General features: G+C 54.1%; 1 protein-coding gene across 6 annotated transcripts; it reads left to right on the top strand.

Annotated features, from left to right (window-relative positions):
* The first annotated feature begins 51 nt into the window (after nucleotides 1–51).
* LITAFD (LITAF domain containing) lies at nucleotides 52–15,629 on the top strand. Of its 6 annotated transcripts, XM_028117517.2 has the most exons (13): nucleotides 52–323; nucleotides 440–599; nucleotides 729–845; nucleotides 3,132–3,260; nucleotides 5,306–5,356; nucleotides 5,762–5,869; nucleotides 8,676–8,784; nucleotides 11,084–11,236; nucleotides 11,777–11,954; nucleotides 12,105–12,275; nucleotides 13,854–13,925; nucleotides 15,169–15,313; nucleotides 15,491–15,629. In XM_028117517.2, the coding sequence occupies exons 7-13, from the start codon at nucleotides 8,689–8,691 to the stop codon at nucleotides 15,597–15,599; spliced, it is 924 nt and encodes a 307-aa protein (XP_027973318.1). In that variant the 5' UTR covers nucleotides 52–323; nucleotides 440–599; nucleotides 729–845; nucleotides 3,132–3,260; nucleotides 5,306–5,356; nucleotides 5,762–5,869; nucleotides 8,676–8,688; the 3' UTR covers nucleotides 15,600–15,629. The 6 variants fall into 6 exon arrangements, 5 of the variants coding, with proteins under 5 accessions (XP_027973318.1, XP_027973319.1, XP_027973317.1 ...); XM_028117518.2 differs by lacking the exon at nucleotides 5,306–5,356 and having other exon boundaries at nucleotides 5,766–5,869; XM_028117516.2 differs by lacking the exon at nucleotides 5,306–5,356 and having other exon boundaries at nucleotides 729–843.
* The last annotated feature ends 590 nt before the right edge of the window (nucleotides 15,630–16,219 follow it).

The following is a 16,219-nucleotide window of genomic DNA, read 5'->3' on the forward strand; positions in this document are numbered from 1 at the left end:
GGCTGCGGGCCGGAGCGCTGGACGGCCGGGTTAACGCGGCGCGCGGGGGCGGCCCCGACGGGAGCTTTGTGTCGGCGCGCGGGACTGGCGGGAGCGCGGGACGCCCGGCTGGCGGGGGAGCCGGGGGGCTGCCCGCCCGTGCTGCCCGGCAGGTCGGGAAACTCCCCAGAGGAGTGGAGGGCTCGTGCAGGTCCCTGCCCTAACCACCCGCTGCAGGTCCGGCCCGAAGCTGACCTTCGTTCCAGAATGCGGAAGGCCTGGGGCGCCTCCATCTTGGCGGAGAGAAAGAGCTCCAGGAAGGGCGAGAAAGAAGGAAAAGAGAGGTAGAAGGGAAACAAGCCAAGAACTGAAGGGAAGAGGGGAGGAAAGGAAGGAAAAACAAAAACAAAAAGTGAAATTTATTGATTTGTTCTCTTTTTTTCTTAATTTGCACTCCTAGAGTCCTTGAGTCCTCTGTGCAGGTAAATGACAAGACTCTCGTGTAACAGGAGAGGAAACTGAGGCACAGAGAAGTGACACCTCCCTGGCCCCACCTAGTCACAGCGCGTCGCAGCAAGAGGGGCCCCTAAAAGCGAGCCCAGCCCTGGACCGAGGCTCAGGTTGGCCGAAGGGGGGAGGGATCCCAGAACTGTCCTGGGACTCTAGGCTCTGCTGAAGCCCACCAGCACTGCCTGCCTCTCAATCTCTCCCTCTTTCACCCTCCTTTCCTCCTCTGATTGCCTACAAAGAAGAGACCACTGAGGACACAGCAAGAACACAGCTGTCCACAAGCCAGGAGGAGGGTCCTCCACCAGGAACGGAATTGCCAGCACCCTGATCTTGGACTTCCCAGGCTCCAGAACTGTGTGAGATGTCAATTTTTGTTGCTTGGGCCACCCAGTCTCTGGTGGTTTTATTACAGCAGCAGGAACAGCCTTTCTCTTTGTTCTCGACTAACCACAGTCTCTGAAAATTTCACACCCAAGTTTGGTGCAGTTCTGGGCTACAGTTTTTCACTGGGTGTGCCGCCAGGCTCTGTCTGGGGTGCTGAGCATCCAGAAGTAAAAAGTGCCCACCCAGTACCTGCCCAGGAGGAGTCACCTCCTGTTGAGACAGCAGGCTGGTGCATAAGGAGGATGTCAGGTGGTGGGCTGGGTAAGCCTCTGTGGCGCAGTGAGGGCCCTGCCCTCGGCCCTTTCAGATAAGACCAGTCCCAGGGAGGAGTTCTCTCTCCCAAATTGTCATGGCTTGAGCCTCCTGCGACCCGAGACATCAGCCCACCATCATGACCCCATCCGATGGCACTAGCCTAATGGTCAGACTTGAGCCAGCAGCAGATGAGGAGATCTGGCCTAACTTTTCTGCCCAATAAGGACCAATTATCTATTCAGCCACCTGACAAGTATTTATTGCACTTGAGCTCTGTTCCAAGCCTGGGACTAAACAAAACTTGTGTGGGTTCTGTCCCCGCCCCAGGGGGTTATAGTCTAAGAGGGGAAGCAGGGACTCCTGGGTGGTGCAGTCAGTTAAGCATCTGCCTTCACCCCAGGTCATGATCTCAGGGTCCTGGGATCGAGCCCCACCTCTGGCTCCTTGCTCCTCCTTGCTCGAAGGGGAGCCTGCTTCTCCCTCTGCCGCTCCCCCTGCTTGTGCTCTCTCGCTCTCTCCTCTCTCTCAAATAAATAAATAAAATCTTAAAAAAAAAAAAAGATTTTATTTATTTATTTGACAGAGAGAGAGAGACAGTGAGAGAGGGAACACAAGCAGGGGGAGTGGGAGAGGGAGAAGCAGGCTTCCCGCTGAGCAGGGGGCCTGATGCGGGGCTCGATCCCAGGAGCCTGGGATCATGACCTGAGCCGAAGGCAGTCACTTAACCAACTGAGCCACCCAGGCGCCCCTAAATATATAAAATCTTAAAAAAAAAATAAGAGGGGAGGCAGATGTTAAACCAGTAATCACAATGGTATAAAATCCCGCTGTACCCGCAGCAAGGACAGTCACTGGGATGGAGAAGCCAGGAAAGTGCTGGTTGGCCTGAGATCTTCTGGAAGATCAGGAATTAGACAAAGGAAAAAACATTCCTGAGGGAGATTAGAGCAAGTGCAAAGGCCCTGAGGCAGGAGTGTGGTGGGGCTAGAACTCAGGGAGAGAGGAGAGGGAGTGTGAGGTATGGTAACAGGAGCCAGAGTGGACTAAATTTATGGGTCTCCATTAGGAAGCCTCATCTTTAAGAGTGCTGGCCGCCAGGGAAGGTCTAAGAGCAGGGATGAAGCGGAGACTCCTCCACCCACCTGCCCCCGTTCCCCCCTCCCCGTCCCTTCCCACCATGACTGGGGCCTCTTCCATCTCACCAGGAGGAGCAGCCTCCTGCCATGGCTTGTGCCTCCCCCTAATGTCGGTGCCTATGCAGCAGCCAGAGTGAGCTTTCAAAAGCATAAATCCAACCATTGCTAAAGAAAAAAATGACTTATGACACTTGTTAAAACTGTAAGACGGACTTTATTCAGGACTGTCGTGAAGGTGCAGGGACCACAGCTATGGGGCTTTGCCCTAAGGGAGAGAGATGGAGCTCAGCTCCGAATATGGCATGGAAAAGTGGGGATTTATATAACCAAAGAGCGGGGTCAGCGAGTGGGGAATTGCTAGGAGGAAGTTTCGGAGGGAAGGGGGGATTCTGGCTAAGCTGACCTGGCAGGATTCTTGCAGAAGACGAAAACAGGCCAAGGCAATCAGGCATCCCCTGGGAGGTGGCAGGGGATGAGGAATTTGGTGAGATCTTGAGGGTAGGGAATTCTGGCTAAACCAGCTTGACGGGATTCTTGCCAAAACCGGACTCTCCACGGACAGGGTCGGAAGCTCATGTTCGGACCTAGTAGAGCAGAGGGACCTACATACAGTTTGGCCAGGGAGAGAATCTTTGTCACCATGTCCTTCCCCTGCTCAAAACCCTTCTGTAACTCCCTGTTGCTCATTAAATGAAAGCCAGACTCATCTGCTGTTAACACTTTGGATTGACTTCACGTAAGAAAACTCCAGTAAGGAGCGTGAGCAAGCTGGAGGTGTAGACCTGTCAGGTAGTAGACAGGGGTGGTATGCCTGGGGTTGATAATGGCAGGTCTGGAGTCCTCAAGGACTGGGTGTCTCTTCAACAGGTACCCCCTCTCAGCGCCTCCATTTTTCATCTGTAAAATGGGGACAACGTCAGCACCTATCACAGTAAAGGTGGTTGTGTTGTAGAAGTGAGAGAATTCATGGATGCCTAGGACACAGCCTGGGACACTGTAAGCATTATGTTTTTTTATTTGCTTTTTAAAACACTTCTTGCTTAAATCTAGGTGTCACCCTTGTAATGACAATAGCTGCCCAGTTCTCCCTACAATGTGCCAGGCACACTAGACACCATAACGTGTGTCAGAGCTGGTGACCGGCACAGTTGAGCTTCTTAAAACCTTATCGCAACCCAGAAGAGTTGTCGTCCCATTCTACAAATGGGGAAATGGGGCCCAGATCAGCAATGCAACTTACCCAAGGTCACACAGCACTAACTGGACAGGCCGAGATTGAATGTCGCCATGTGACACCCCAAGGTGCTCATTCCCCACGCCATTTAGACCGAATTCCCTCCCCCCCACCCAGGATATGACACCCACCCACCCACCCACCCCCCTGATGTCTCAGAGAGGGGCCTCCCTGGGCTGGAGCAGGGATGGGAGCTCGGGCTCTGGGAACACCTGCTTTTCCCTGCCTAGTGCTCTTTGTCTCTTTTGGCCTGCTACTTTCTGGACAGTCACGTCCCTGTTCCTGGTCTGCCTCCAGCCACTGCCCGTCCATGTAGCAGCCCCAAGCGGTCTTACCAGGTCTCAGCACTCTGCCGAATCTCATGTCCCTCTGCTCCCACCATTGCAACCCCACTGGGTACCTCAGGGCCTTTGCACATGCTTTTCCCTCAGCTTTTCCCCAATACTCTCTTCCCCCACATCTTCCCAGGCTGCCTCTTTCTGGTCATCACACCTCAGAAGAGGGGACCCTCTGCCCACCCTGAACCAAATAGGGTACCCCTAAAATGTGTGCTCCCCAGGGCAGGCACCTTGTCTGCCTCCCTTGGTTTTGTATGCCTGATGCATAGTAGGTGCTCAGTAAGTTCACGTTGAAGAAATGGCCGCAGCAGTGTCACGGGATGCAGTGAGTTATGTCAAGGATGAGGGGCCTGACAGATGACTAGGTTTTCCCTTCTGTAAAATGGAGCCAGGAGAGCCTGCAGTTGAGAAGGAGTTGGGTGGGGAAGCCAGTGGAGTGCTGCACCTGGGCTGACCCGGTCCAGGCAGCTCTTGAGGCTGGAACCTGCTCAGGACGGGGTCCAAGTCAGTTGGCCATGCCTGCTAGCTGAAGGAGAAAAAAGATGGGCCCAGGAGCCCACCTGTGTGCACACACCCCACGCCCAGATACCTTGTCTGCATAGCTCTCCCGTGCAGACACACAGACATGGCAAGTCCCAGACACATAGCCCACCCCAGATGAAGGGAGACACACACTCACACACACACAAATATCTCTACGTGCAAACCTGCTCTGCACACAAACATCATGCAGATGAGACACGCCCCCGACCCAACAGGACCCACATCACGAGCAACATCAGCATCTTCCCACACGCACACGCATACAAAAGCGTGCATAACCATGCACCCCCGCCACACAGCTCCTGAGGCTCTCCCCCAGACCCCAAAAGCTTTCTCTGTGTAGAAAGTCCCCCTCTCCTCCACCAGGCAGGCCTCGGGGGCTCTGTCCTAGAGTTCTGAGGGCAGAGGATGGATGGCGGCCACCCAGGAAAGCACCTGTCACCCCCTCTCATCGAGGCGCCTGCTCTTCAGTGAGAGGGCCTCCAAGGGCACACAGAACAGGAGGAACCCCCTGCTTTTCTTTCCTGGCCCCGGTGGGCAGGGGGCTTGGGTGTGAGGCGCCTCTGGCAGTGCACACCTCCTCACATTCCTCCAGCCCCCAGCTCGCCCCAGGCTGGGCGGAAGAGGAAGCAGACGGGGTGGTTGGCAGAGCTGGAAATTCAGCTCAGAGAGGTTAGGGGATGCCCCGAGTTGACCCAGCAAGTCCCCGCCCAGGGCTCCCAGTGCCCCCGCAGACACAGCAGATGGAAGGGAGGGCTCTGGGGAAAGCCCCACGCCACACCTGCCCAAGAATGACAGTTAACAACTCATTCCTCCGGGGTCCCTTCTCTTCCCGTCACCTCCTTGCCCGAGGTGGGCCCTTCTGGGAGGAGAGGATGAGCAGGAAGCAGAACGAAGGAGTTGCATTGCCTTTTTCTTTTAAGCAGGCCCCAGCTGCAGAGCCTTATTGCTCAAGAAGATAGCACAGCCCAGAGAGGGTGAGTAAGGTGCCCAGGATCACACAGCAGGAGAGGACCAGGGGGCCTCCCAGGACCTCAGCTGCCAAAAGTCCAGGCTCATGCCATTCCTGGGATGGCCTGCCTCCAGCCCTGGCTTTTATGACTCTGCTTATTATTGTCTTGCTTATTAACTTTATTGATTGTGAATGCACTGCAAGCTTTCTACGTGCCAGTCACAGAGTGAGGTTCTTCACATGGATATCTTTCATTCATTATTCATGCAACAAAGTTTGATTGAGCACCTGCTGTGTCCTGGGCACTGTGATAGATCCTAGAGAGACAAATATGAACAAAACTAACGAGGTCCCTGCTCTCACAGAGCTGACATTTTAGGGTCAGCAGACACTGACCAAGTAACCGAATACATGAACCTGTTCATTCCAGACAGAGCTCGCTGGAGGAGCATTCGGGTGCAGAACAGCAAGTGCAAATGCCCTGGAGCAGGATGGAATAGACTGGAACATAGGCATGCCTAAAGGATCAGCCAACAAGGTAAAAACTGTCTATGAAATTTTCCTAACCTTCTGGGCAGCAAGGATTATTATCAGACCCATCGTGCAGGGGGGTGGAGATGCCTGCTGGGGGTCACACACAGTTGCGAGCGACAGAGCCCACACTTTAACAGCTGCTTCCTTTATGCTAGGCATTATTTTGGGGATTCAAAGGTGAAAAATGAACAAACAAAAACCTGTCCTCCAGGAGCCCTTGAGTCTGGTGGAAAGCTGATCCTTAGAGAGGGGCCCCCAAGGAGCTCAGCCAGGCCTCCTGGCTCCCTCACAGGGGGCCCCGTGTCTGGGTGCCAGAGACTGGGGTCTAAGCCAGCTCCACCACAGCTTGGCTGTGTGGCCTTGGGCTGGCCTCATGCCCTCTCTCCTTCCAGCCTGGCCTGCGAGATTCAGGGTAGGACAGGAGTTCTCAGCCCCAAGGCAGCCTTGAAGAGCACTGGACAAGCGCTGAAGGGAGGTGGGACTCCAGAGGAGGGGCAGGGTGGGGACCCCGGGGCCCCCAGAGCCCAGAGGGAGGAGGCGAGGCTGACTCGTGCAGCCTGATGCTGCCCCCTGGTGGCGGTGGCCAGGATTGGGGGGGGAACGATGCTGAGAGCCCAGCCCATCAGCTCCCTCATTCATTCACCCTCAGAGGGTCCCAGTGCAGAGCCGCAGCCTGGATCTCAGCCCTGTGTGAGGGGGACCGCCATCCCCAAAATCTCCCAAGAAGGAGACTGTACCCAACCCTGTCCCGCATCTTGTATAGCCTCAACCTTATACAAGGACCCTGTTTCCCGAGGTAGGATATCCAGGGGATTTTAAGCCAAATGGGGTGTGCTGGATGAGAGGAGCATGCAGCTCATTTGTTCCTTCGTTCATTCACTCATTCATTCAGTCATACATTCAACCTACATTAATTGAGCACCTTCTGCATGCCAGGCTCTGGGGGATGCAGCAAACCTTAAATCTCAGGCACCGACACATACAGGGGTGTGGACAGGCTCCAGAGGACATGCCCCCAACCCTGCCATGGAATAGAGAAGTGATGATGATGACACCAAGTGGAGGCAAAAGGGACTGGGCACATGGGCAGGAATGCCAAACCGGAGGTTTCAAGACTCTAGGGTGTGGGCGCCAGTTACTGGCAAAAGAGCAAGAGAGAGAGATCAGAGGGACTGCTGAGGAGGTGGGGCTGGAGTCAGGCCCCCACCAGAGAGGTGATGCCCATGACGACAACACCTTTGTGGGAATTAAGGAAGCGCTTCCTCAAGATGCATCTTTCCCCCATCAGCTGAGAAACAGTTGTAATGATGCACAAATCTCTTGTACTCATGATGTATGGGGCACCTGTTAGACCATGCACCCCCACCTGCGTGCCCAGACTGCCCCTCCCAAAGACGGCACCTTCAGGTTTACCCCGCCTCACAGCTGGCATCCTGAGAGTTGCTGATGCTTGGAGGAAGTTGATCTCGTTAAGGAGGAAGATGTGCCGCCTGAGAGCACACACCCAATCTCTCCCTCCCAGTCCCCTGCTGGAGCAACCCAACCTCTGGAATAACTGTGGCCAGCAGTTGGCGCTGTGGGAGCCGGCCTCTGGAATAACTGTGGCCAGCAGTTGGCGGTGTGGGAGCCGGCCCCTGGAATAACTGTGGCCCGCAGATGGCGCTGTGGGAGCCGGCCGTGGAATAACTGTGGCCAGCAGATGGCGCTGTGGGAGCCGACACCTAGAATAACCGTGGCCAGCAGATGGCGCTGTGGGAGCCGGCACCTAGAATAACTGTGGCCAGCAGATGGCGCTGTGGGCTCCCGGGGACAGTTGTAGTGCTGCCTGCACACGTGATATACATATAAAGCAGATGCTCACTGAGCACTTACTCTTCTCTATTCCTCCATACAGTAGATTGTAGCGATGGTCCCCGTTCTCCCTCTCGATGCCCGTTGTCATGAAGCTTTTTGCATCCCCATCACAAAAGGGTGAGCTGTGCCATTCGGGCTTTCTAGAACTGTGGGTAATGAAAGCTCTCCCACGGCCACTAGGTTTAAATGCCTATAGTTCATGCAAACAGCGGAAATCCAGTGGTCTACTTCTGCCCCAATTCCAAAGTCCTACACAAGGAGATCTGATTGGTCTAACCCGGGTCAGGCTGCTGCCCATTCCTGGGGCGGGCAGAGATCTCAGAGAAGTGATCCTGAGGCTCAAGTATAATTTTACCCATAAATACTACAGCACTGTGCTGCCTTGTTTAAATAAGTCTGCTCTGTACAGTTCTGCCATCAAATTGACATACAAGTTACATTCATTTTTGTTTTCCACTTTTAGAGATTTCTTCTTTTCTGCCCCTTTCTAATTTTATTGTAAAAAAGAATGTGCAAGCGTACAGAAAAGTGGAAATAATTGTGAACACCCCAGACCCACCACCTTGATCCTACACCTGTCGCCATTTTGCAAGATTTGTTTTTTCACAGATGTATCCATCTAAGAATCCATCAACCCTTTCTACCTTTCAATGACTTTAAAAGTGAGCTGCAGACATCAGTACACTTTAATCCTGAACACTTCAGCTTCCATAGGTCATTAACCAGAATTCAGTATTTATCTGCAGCTTTTGAAAAGGTTTGTAATGAAAGACACAAAACTCACTGTACCGTTCTGCAAGTTTTGAGTAGTGCATACACCTGTGTAATGCCAACCCCTGTCAAGACATGGGACGTCTCTACCAGCCCAGAGTTCCCTCAAGCCCTTTCTGTTAATAAATCCACACCCCTGTTGGCAAGCACTGTTCTGATTGCTTCTGTGACTTTTGTCTTATCAGGAAGTCCATATAAATGGGATCATACAGTACGCAGTCCTGTGGGAGGCTTCTTTCACACAATGCATTTGCAATTCGTTTATGTGGTTGCATGAATGGTGCCTTCTCATTGGTGAGTAGTATTGCAGCCTGTGAATATACCATAGTTTGTTTATCCATCCTCTTGTCTATGGGCACCAGAGTGGTTTCTAGTTTGGGACTAATTTCTTTTTATTATTTTTTTAAGGGGGGGAGTGGGAGGGGCAAAGGGAGAGGGAGGGAGGAAGGGAGAGACTCTTAAGCCCCAGCATGGGGCTCAATCTCATGACCCTGAGATTGTGACCTTTGCCAAGTCTGACGCTTAACTGACAGAGCCACCCAGGCACCCAGTTTGGGGCTATTTTAAACAAAGCTGCTAGGAGCCTTTATGTCTTTGTGCGGACATGTCTCCCTTCTCCTGAGGAAACACCTAGGCTTAATGTATCTGGGTCATAGGACAGGTTTATGTTTAGTTTTGCAAGAAACTTCCAGACTTTGGATGCTCTCACTGATGACAGATGATGAGAATTTGGAGTACTTGTCATCTCTGCCACTACTTCACGTTAGTTTTTGACATTTTTAACAATCCAGGGGTGCAAGCTCCAGGAGTTTAGAAAAATGAATAGTTAAGTAGTCATGACAGTCATCTTTCCATCATTTTAGAAAATTCTAGTGTGCCCTTGGCAGTCAACCTTCCATTCCCACCCCAGAAGCAACCACTGTTCTGAGTTCCCTCACTGGGGCTCAGCTTGGTCTGCGTTAGAACTGCAAATAAGTAGAATCACCAGTTATGTACTGTTTTAGGTCAGGGTTTTTCTTTTGGTCAAAATCATTTTTTGACAACACACGCATCTTACCAAGTACATCGATAATTCCTTCCTTTTGCTGTTGAGCAGTATTCCTTGTTATAAATGTTTATCCGCTCACCTGTTCACAGATATCTGGATTGTTTCTAAATTTTGGCGATTAGGAAGACAGCTACTATGAATCTTCTCATACGGGTCTTTTTTTATCTTTTTTTTTTTTGGACATATGTTTTTGTCTCACCTGGGCAAAAATCCAGAGGTGGAATTGCTGGTCACAGGCGGGCTTGCGTTTACCTTTATGAGAAACTGCAGCTTTCCAAAGTGATGCGGCATTTCGCACCCACACCAGCAGCGTATAAGGGTTCCAGTTGTTGCCCGTTCTTGTCGAAACTTAGGATTGTCTGTTTTTAAAAATTTAACCAGAGGTCCCTTTGGTTTTCACATTTCCTAGGAGGCTAGAGATGCTGAACACCTTCTCATGTATGTATTAGCCACAGCCATGTTCTCTTTTGTGAAGTGTCTGTTTGGCTCTTTTTTTTTTTTTTTTTTAAGGATTTTGTTTATTAGAGAGAGCGAGAGAGCAGGAGAGGGAGAGGGAGAAGCAGTCTCCCAGCTGAGCAGGGAGCCCCACACAGAACTCGATCCCAGGACCCTGAGATCATGACCGGAGCCGAAGGCAGTCACTTAACCAACTGAGCCACCCAGGTGTCTCCGTTTGGGTCTTTTGTCCACTTTTAACATTGCACTTTTTAAAATCGTTCAGTTGGAGTTCTTTTATATTCTGTACACGTATACTGCAAATACTGTGTTCCTGCCTGTGGCTCAGCTTTTTTTCTTCCCCCACGGTGTCTTTTGAAGAGCAGGTGCTTTGATGAAGTCGTCCTTGAAGTTTTTCTTTTTTATGGCTTGTGCTTTGTGTCCCGTGGAAGAAATCTTGATATATGGCTACATTTGTTTGTTTTCCGCTGCCGTCCGTTGTTCGCTGTTGCTTTTTTCTTTTGTCCATGTCTCCTTTTAAATTAGTAAAAGTAATGATATGGTTCCAAAGTCAAACCTATAAAGCAAGGCATAGAGAGAACCTGCCTCCACCCCTTCTCCCTCAACGTCAATTTTGACTGGCAAGCACTGTTCTTACTGCTTCTGTGACTTTTGTCTTATCAGGAAGTCCATATAAATGGGATCATAGAGTACACACTCCTTTAGTTTTTAAAAACTCGTTCTTCTCTTTTGTTTTGGAAATTTTATTTGTATTTATTCAATTAATAAGCATTTATTGAGTTCCTACATTATAGGTGGTGAGGATCATCTTGGAAATTATATATATCCCTCCCCGTTTCCTTACACACGCACGCACGCGCACACACACGCACGCACGCGCACACACGCACGCACACGCACGCACACACACGCGCACACGCACGCACGCACGCGCGCACACACGCACACGCTATATATATAGTTATATATATAAGTTCTTGGTTTTTTAGCAATGTATCTTGGAGAGACTACGCCATAGGAATATATGAAATGTATTCTCTTTTGTCTCTCATGCTCTCTTTCCTTCCTTCCCTCCTTCATTTTGGGTAGTTTCTGAGTAGCTCTGCATGGACATTTGGGTTATTTCGAGTCTTTTCTGCTGCATCGAATAGCCTTGTCCCAACGTCATTTGATACTTTTGCTGGTCTGTCTTTGGGATGGATTTCAAGGAAGAGTGTTGCTGGGTCCAAGGGTCCCACATCTGTAAGTGTGCGACTTATCACCAGATCCCCCTTATCGGGTCCTATGGGAAGACTCATCTCCCCCCAGACTCGCCATCACTTTTGGTCTCTGTCAATCTGAGGGGCGAGCAGGGCCATTTGGAATGTTCCCCGATGTTCTGTGACAGAGTTTATTGGCCAAGCCTTGTCCTCACTGGCCATGACTCCTAGCTAAATCCCCGAACCAGCTCTGGACACACAGGCTGCCCTCTGCAATTGGGCGTGTCTCTTCTGGGCTATTCCGGCCAGTCATCTTTCTGCAGTACTAACAGCATCTTCACTTCATTCGCAGTACCTGGGTTGTGTCTCATATGATCTCCTAACAGTCCTCTAAGGAGCAACTAGCATCCCCATTTTACAGCTGAGGAAGCCAGGGGTTGGAGGGTTGGAAAAAGTCAGCATCTTGCCCAGACTCACAGCTAACCAGGCAAGGGAGGTGGTGGGACTCGTGAGGAGACACCACGTACGTGTGTGCATGTGTGTATATAGTGTGTATCCATGTGCTCCGTACCTTTCTCAACAGGACGTGGCCATCCACACAGCCGACTATTCACACGCATCAGATGACTTCCTCAGAGAATCACTAGCTGTCGTAGGATTCCTGTTTTTAAGTCTCCGCATTGGTCGCCCCCCAACCACCACCCCTGCCGGCCCCTGCGCTCCAGGAAGGCGGGGCGGGATTCGGCCGGGCCCCCCGGGAGGTCAGTGGGCCCCGGGGGGAGAAGGGCCACCTCCGAAGGCTTCCCACGCCAGGCCCTGGGAGGCCCCACCCTCCTCCTGCAGAGAGAGGTGACAGAGCCCAGCCCTGGCCCCGAGGACACACATCACAATGCCTTTTCCACCTGAGCCAGGCCTGGGAAGAGGCACCAGGGAGGTCCGCACTCCGGTCCCAGGGCAACCAGGCGGCATCATGGGGACTCGAGACAAGCGCTCGGCTGCTCAGAGCCCGGAACTCTACGCTGCCCGGATACCGTTGCTGGAACGAAGGACACCCAGGGCACCAAGATGGAACCCTCCCCAAGGTAGGAGTACCACCCCCCCTCCCGGTGACAAGTTGACTTCGGGGCCCACGGGAAGCAGGAGAGGAGACTCTGGGTCCCCTTGCTCAGCTGGGGCTGAATCCAGTCCTCCTGCCGTCCCCCACCAACCCGGGGACCGTGGGACCCAACGTGGGACCCAGCATCCCCTACTCTCTCTTAAAGTGTTAAAAAGAAGTCCAGGAAGACTAATGGCTCCCTCATATCAGGTATGACCTGCCGCTCCTGTCCCCTGCCCACCCTCATGGCCAGACACAGCCCAGACTGGCAGGGTTGGCGGGGTCGGGGGGTCCTGGCCCTGCTGATGAGATCTTGGCCAAGTCACTCAATCTCTTTGGATCCATTTTCTATCTGGAAAATAGTTGCGAGGATTAAGAGCTGGTTGGTGCAGGGCCGGCAGCTGCTAACTCAGTTGTGAGGCCGGGTGACTGGTTACCCCGGCCTTCACTTTTCCTCACCTGTAAAATGGGTACAAAACCCAGCCTCAGGCAGGGCTGCTGGGGGCACCTGCCCCCCAGGAGTCTAGACTGTGTGGCAAAAAGCGAGGAGGGGCTTCCTATGCTCCAGCTGTCCCCACTGTGGGAAGAGGCTGTGGGTGGGGGGACCCCAAGCTGCCCCCTTCAAGCCACGAGGCCCCCAACCTGGGAGAGGCAGGTCCCCATGCGAAGGGTCCGTGTGCTTCCCCATAGACACGGAAATGGACCCCCATCCATCAACCAAGGGCTGGGAGCTGGGGGCCAGATGGGCTGTTCACACGGTGTGGAAGGCCCCTGGTGGGGCAGGAGGGAACCAAGGTTGGGAGCAATGTGGGCAGACCTGGGGCCCAGACAGTCCTTCTCGGAAGGAGTAGATGAAACTCTGCCCCTCTTGGAGCTGTCCTGTCCAGAGGCGAGGGGCTTAACACACGGTGGCGTGTGCTCTGGACATGGGCATCCTCACCTTTCGTACCTATGGGGTGACCTCAGGCAAGTTACTTAACTTCTCTGAGCCTGGTCTCAACATCTGCAAAATTGGAATGGTACCACATGGCTACCTCTTTGGTGTTTTGGCAAGAGTCAGTGGAATGAGGTATGTCAAAGGGTTAGCTGAGTTTGGCACATGACAAATGCTCAATATTGTTTTAAAGATTTTATTTGACAGCACAAGCAGGGGGAGTGGGAGAGGGAGAAGCAGGCCTCCCGCCGAGCAGGGAGCCCGATGCGGGGCTCGATCCCAGGACCCTGGGATCATGACCTGAGCCGAAGGCAGACGCTTAACGACTGAGCCGCCCAGGCGCCCCTCAATATTTTTTTTAAAGAGAGATTATGGGGCCTGTGCTCTTTTTGTATCCTCAGCTTCCCGGCAGTGCGTCCAGGAAGCTCGTACATCCTAGGACACGAGGGCACATTTGGAGCCGGAAACGTCTGGGTTCAAATCTCAGCCACTCACGTTCATTTTTCCAGGCCCCAGCTTGCCCTCCTGTAAAATGGGTGACACCCTCAGGCTGGTCACGCCGTCAGTTCGGCGCCTGGCATGGAGCGAGCCATGGGATCTGAGGGTGTGTTTCCTTCCTCTCTCCCAAAGAGCCTCCTCCTCCTCCAGGAACTCCAGTTCTTCCCCCACTGTACATCCAAGGCCCCCCAGGCGCTCAGCCGGGTGAGTACCTCTACCCCCCTCCCCTCCTCGTTCTCCTGTGCTCAGGCTCAGACCGCCCTGCCCACTCACCAAGACTCTGCCCCAACAGCACCTCCTCTGAAAGCCCTTCTCCACGGACCCCACTGCTGTGTGACCCCCACACTGGGTGGTGCTGCCCCGTCTCTGATGGGAAATCAGTGGTGGAGGGGGCTGGTCCATGGTGGGCGCTCAGGGAAGGCTTTGGGAGTGAAATCCTGGTGAAACCCGATTCCCTACTCTGCCATGCACCACCCCCAACCGGAGGAGGGGAAGGCAGCCCCCCAGCCCCCGCCGCCCAGGTTCACAAGGGTGCCAGAGAACTGAGGACACTTCAGAGGTCTCCCGGGGTCAAGTGCTACAGGGCTGGGCTATACGTTGCCAGTGGGCAGGATGAAGAAGACCCCCGCCACCGCCGGAGAGACCATTAGGGATGCCCATATTAGCCACACAGTTCTTGCCTTAGCTCCCTGCCCAACCAGGGAGTCTGCATCCCTGCCTGCCAAGGTTCTGGGACTCCAGATCCCTGCTCCCCCTCACCCCCGACCCCAGAGGGATTGGCACACCCCAAGACCAGAAGCTCCAGCCAGCCTGTCCAGACCGGTCCCCCGAGCCCTTGGCCAGAACACTAAAGCTCGCTGGGACTGTTTTCTTAAATTCAGCCACCACCAGCGTCCTCCTTTCTCCGCACCCCCAAGATTGTAGAAATGGCTGTGGTGGTTCAACAGCTAAGCACGTATTTTGGCCCCACGGTGCAAATGCAGGAGGGAGGCACGAGAAGGCCAGCAGGCGGGTTCTCGGCTTTGTGCTTTCCCACCACGCTTCGCCAAGTGTCGGCGCTTTTTACCTAGGGCAGGGGTCCCAAAGCCACTCCCGCTGATGTCGTGGACACCCCGGAAAGGGGACGGACGAGCACACTATCCTGGAGAGCTCGCTGATTTGTAGGGGCCTGGTTCAAACCCAGAAATGCTCCCCAGTTCCCTGGGTGTCCTGGCCAGGGGAGACAGGGTGTCTTGACAGAGGGGGGCCCCTGGGTCCTGAAGGCTGGTGGCAGTGGGTGGTGGGAAATGGGACCGTGGGGGGAGGTCGGAGCCGCCGCCCCCCCCCCCCCCGGGGGGGACCTGACGCGCAGGGGAGCACGGAGAACACGCAGTAGGGCCCAGCCAGCGGTGGACACCGGCAGGGCGAGGCGGGGGCCGGGGCCTGAGCTGCCATCCCCCACCCCCAGCGGTGTTCACCAGCTTGCCTAGGATGGGGTCTGCCACCCCCGTACGGTCCGTATGTCGGTACTGTGGGAACTACATCATCACAGTGACCAGCCCGGTCCCAGGGGTCATCACCTGGCTGTTGTGTACTGGCCTCTTTGTGTTTGGGTGAGTGCCCCCCACCTTCGCCGCCGCAGGGGCCCTGTACATCCACGGGGACGGGGCCCGCTGGGTTGGGGGGGTGGCCACATGGCACGGGGTGGCCGGGCAGGAGCAAGGACAGAGGGGGCCCCCGGGGAGAACCTCAAGGCTGGCCCCCACACCCCGCTGCTCCTGCGGCTGCAGGTGCGTCCTGGGATGCTGCTTCCTCCCCTTCTGTGTGGGCAGTTTGATGGACGTGAAGCACACGTGCCCAGTGTGCCGGCAAGAGCTCTTCCGCTACCATCGCCTGTGAACGTCCGCAAAATAAATGTCCATTAAGTGCTCTGTGTGTGTGCCCACGTCTGTCCTGCTGGGATCCCTCCTGGCCCAGGGAGGGCGGGCCTAGCACCGAGGGCTCAGCAGGTGCTCGGGCAGCCATGGGGGAATGAAGGGGGGCCGTGGTATCCCGCCCCCCCTTCAGACCCCTCAGAAACCCCGAGTGCGGTTTTCCTGGCTCCTTCCCATCAGCCCAAGCTTCGGCATCTCCAGAACGTCTCTGCACCTCCAGGCGGGGGGACGCCTCACTTCCCAGTATCCACAGCCTCACAGATCTGCGGGGCTTAGGCAAATGCTTGGGACAGTAAAGGCCCCAAGCTGGTGAACAGAGTACCCTCTGGGTAACACGGGGTCTGCAGGGGATGGGTTGGGGCTGGGGAGAGCCTATAGGGAAACCCGGGGGCACAACCAAGGGAGAGCTTTTGGTTTTTTGGGTTTTAAAGGTTTTTAATTAATCTCTACACCTGACGTGGAGCTCCAGCTCACAACCCTGAGATCATGCTCTTCCGGCTGAGCCAGCCAAGCGCCCCCCCGCCCCGACGAGGGAATTTTATTTAGCAAAAGAAGATAAACGTTATTCACCCATCTTTTCAAGGA

This window comes from Eumetopias jubatus, unplaced genomic scaffold (genome assembly GCF_037043125.1).
Source record: "Eumetopias jubatus isolate StellerSeaLion01/CBP00866 unplaced genomic scaffold, mEumJub1_p1.0 scaffold_12, whole genome shotgun sequence".
Lineage (NCBI taxonomy): Eukaryota > Metazoa > Chordata > Mammalia > Carnivora > Otariidae > Eumetopias > Eumetopias jubatus.

What these genes read in the sequence shown, in the direction of transcription:
- LITAFD (XM_028117517.2), top strand. Translation starts at nt 8,689, where the DNA reads ATGGGATCATACAGTACGCAGTCCTGTGGGAGGCTTCTTTCACACAAT. An exon ending in TCGGCCGGGCCCCCCGGGAG is followed by an intron (nt 11,955 to 12,104) that starts GTCAGTGGGCCC and finishes CACCTGAGCCAG; the next exon opens with GCCTGGGAAGAGGCACCAGG. An exon ending in ACTGGCCTCTTTGTGTTTGG is followed by an intron (nt 15,314 to 15,490) that starts GTGAGTGCCCCC and finishes CTGCGGCTGCAG; the next exon opens with GTGCGTCCTGGGATGCTGCT.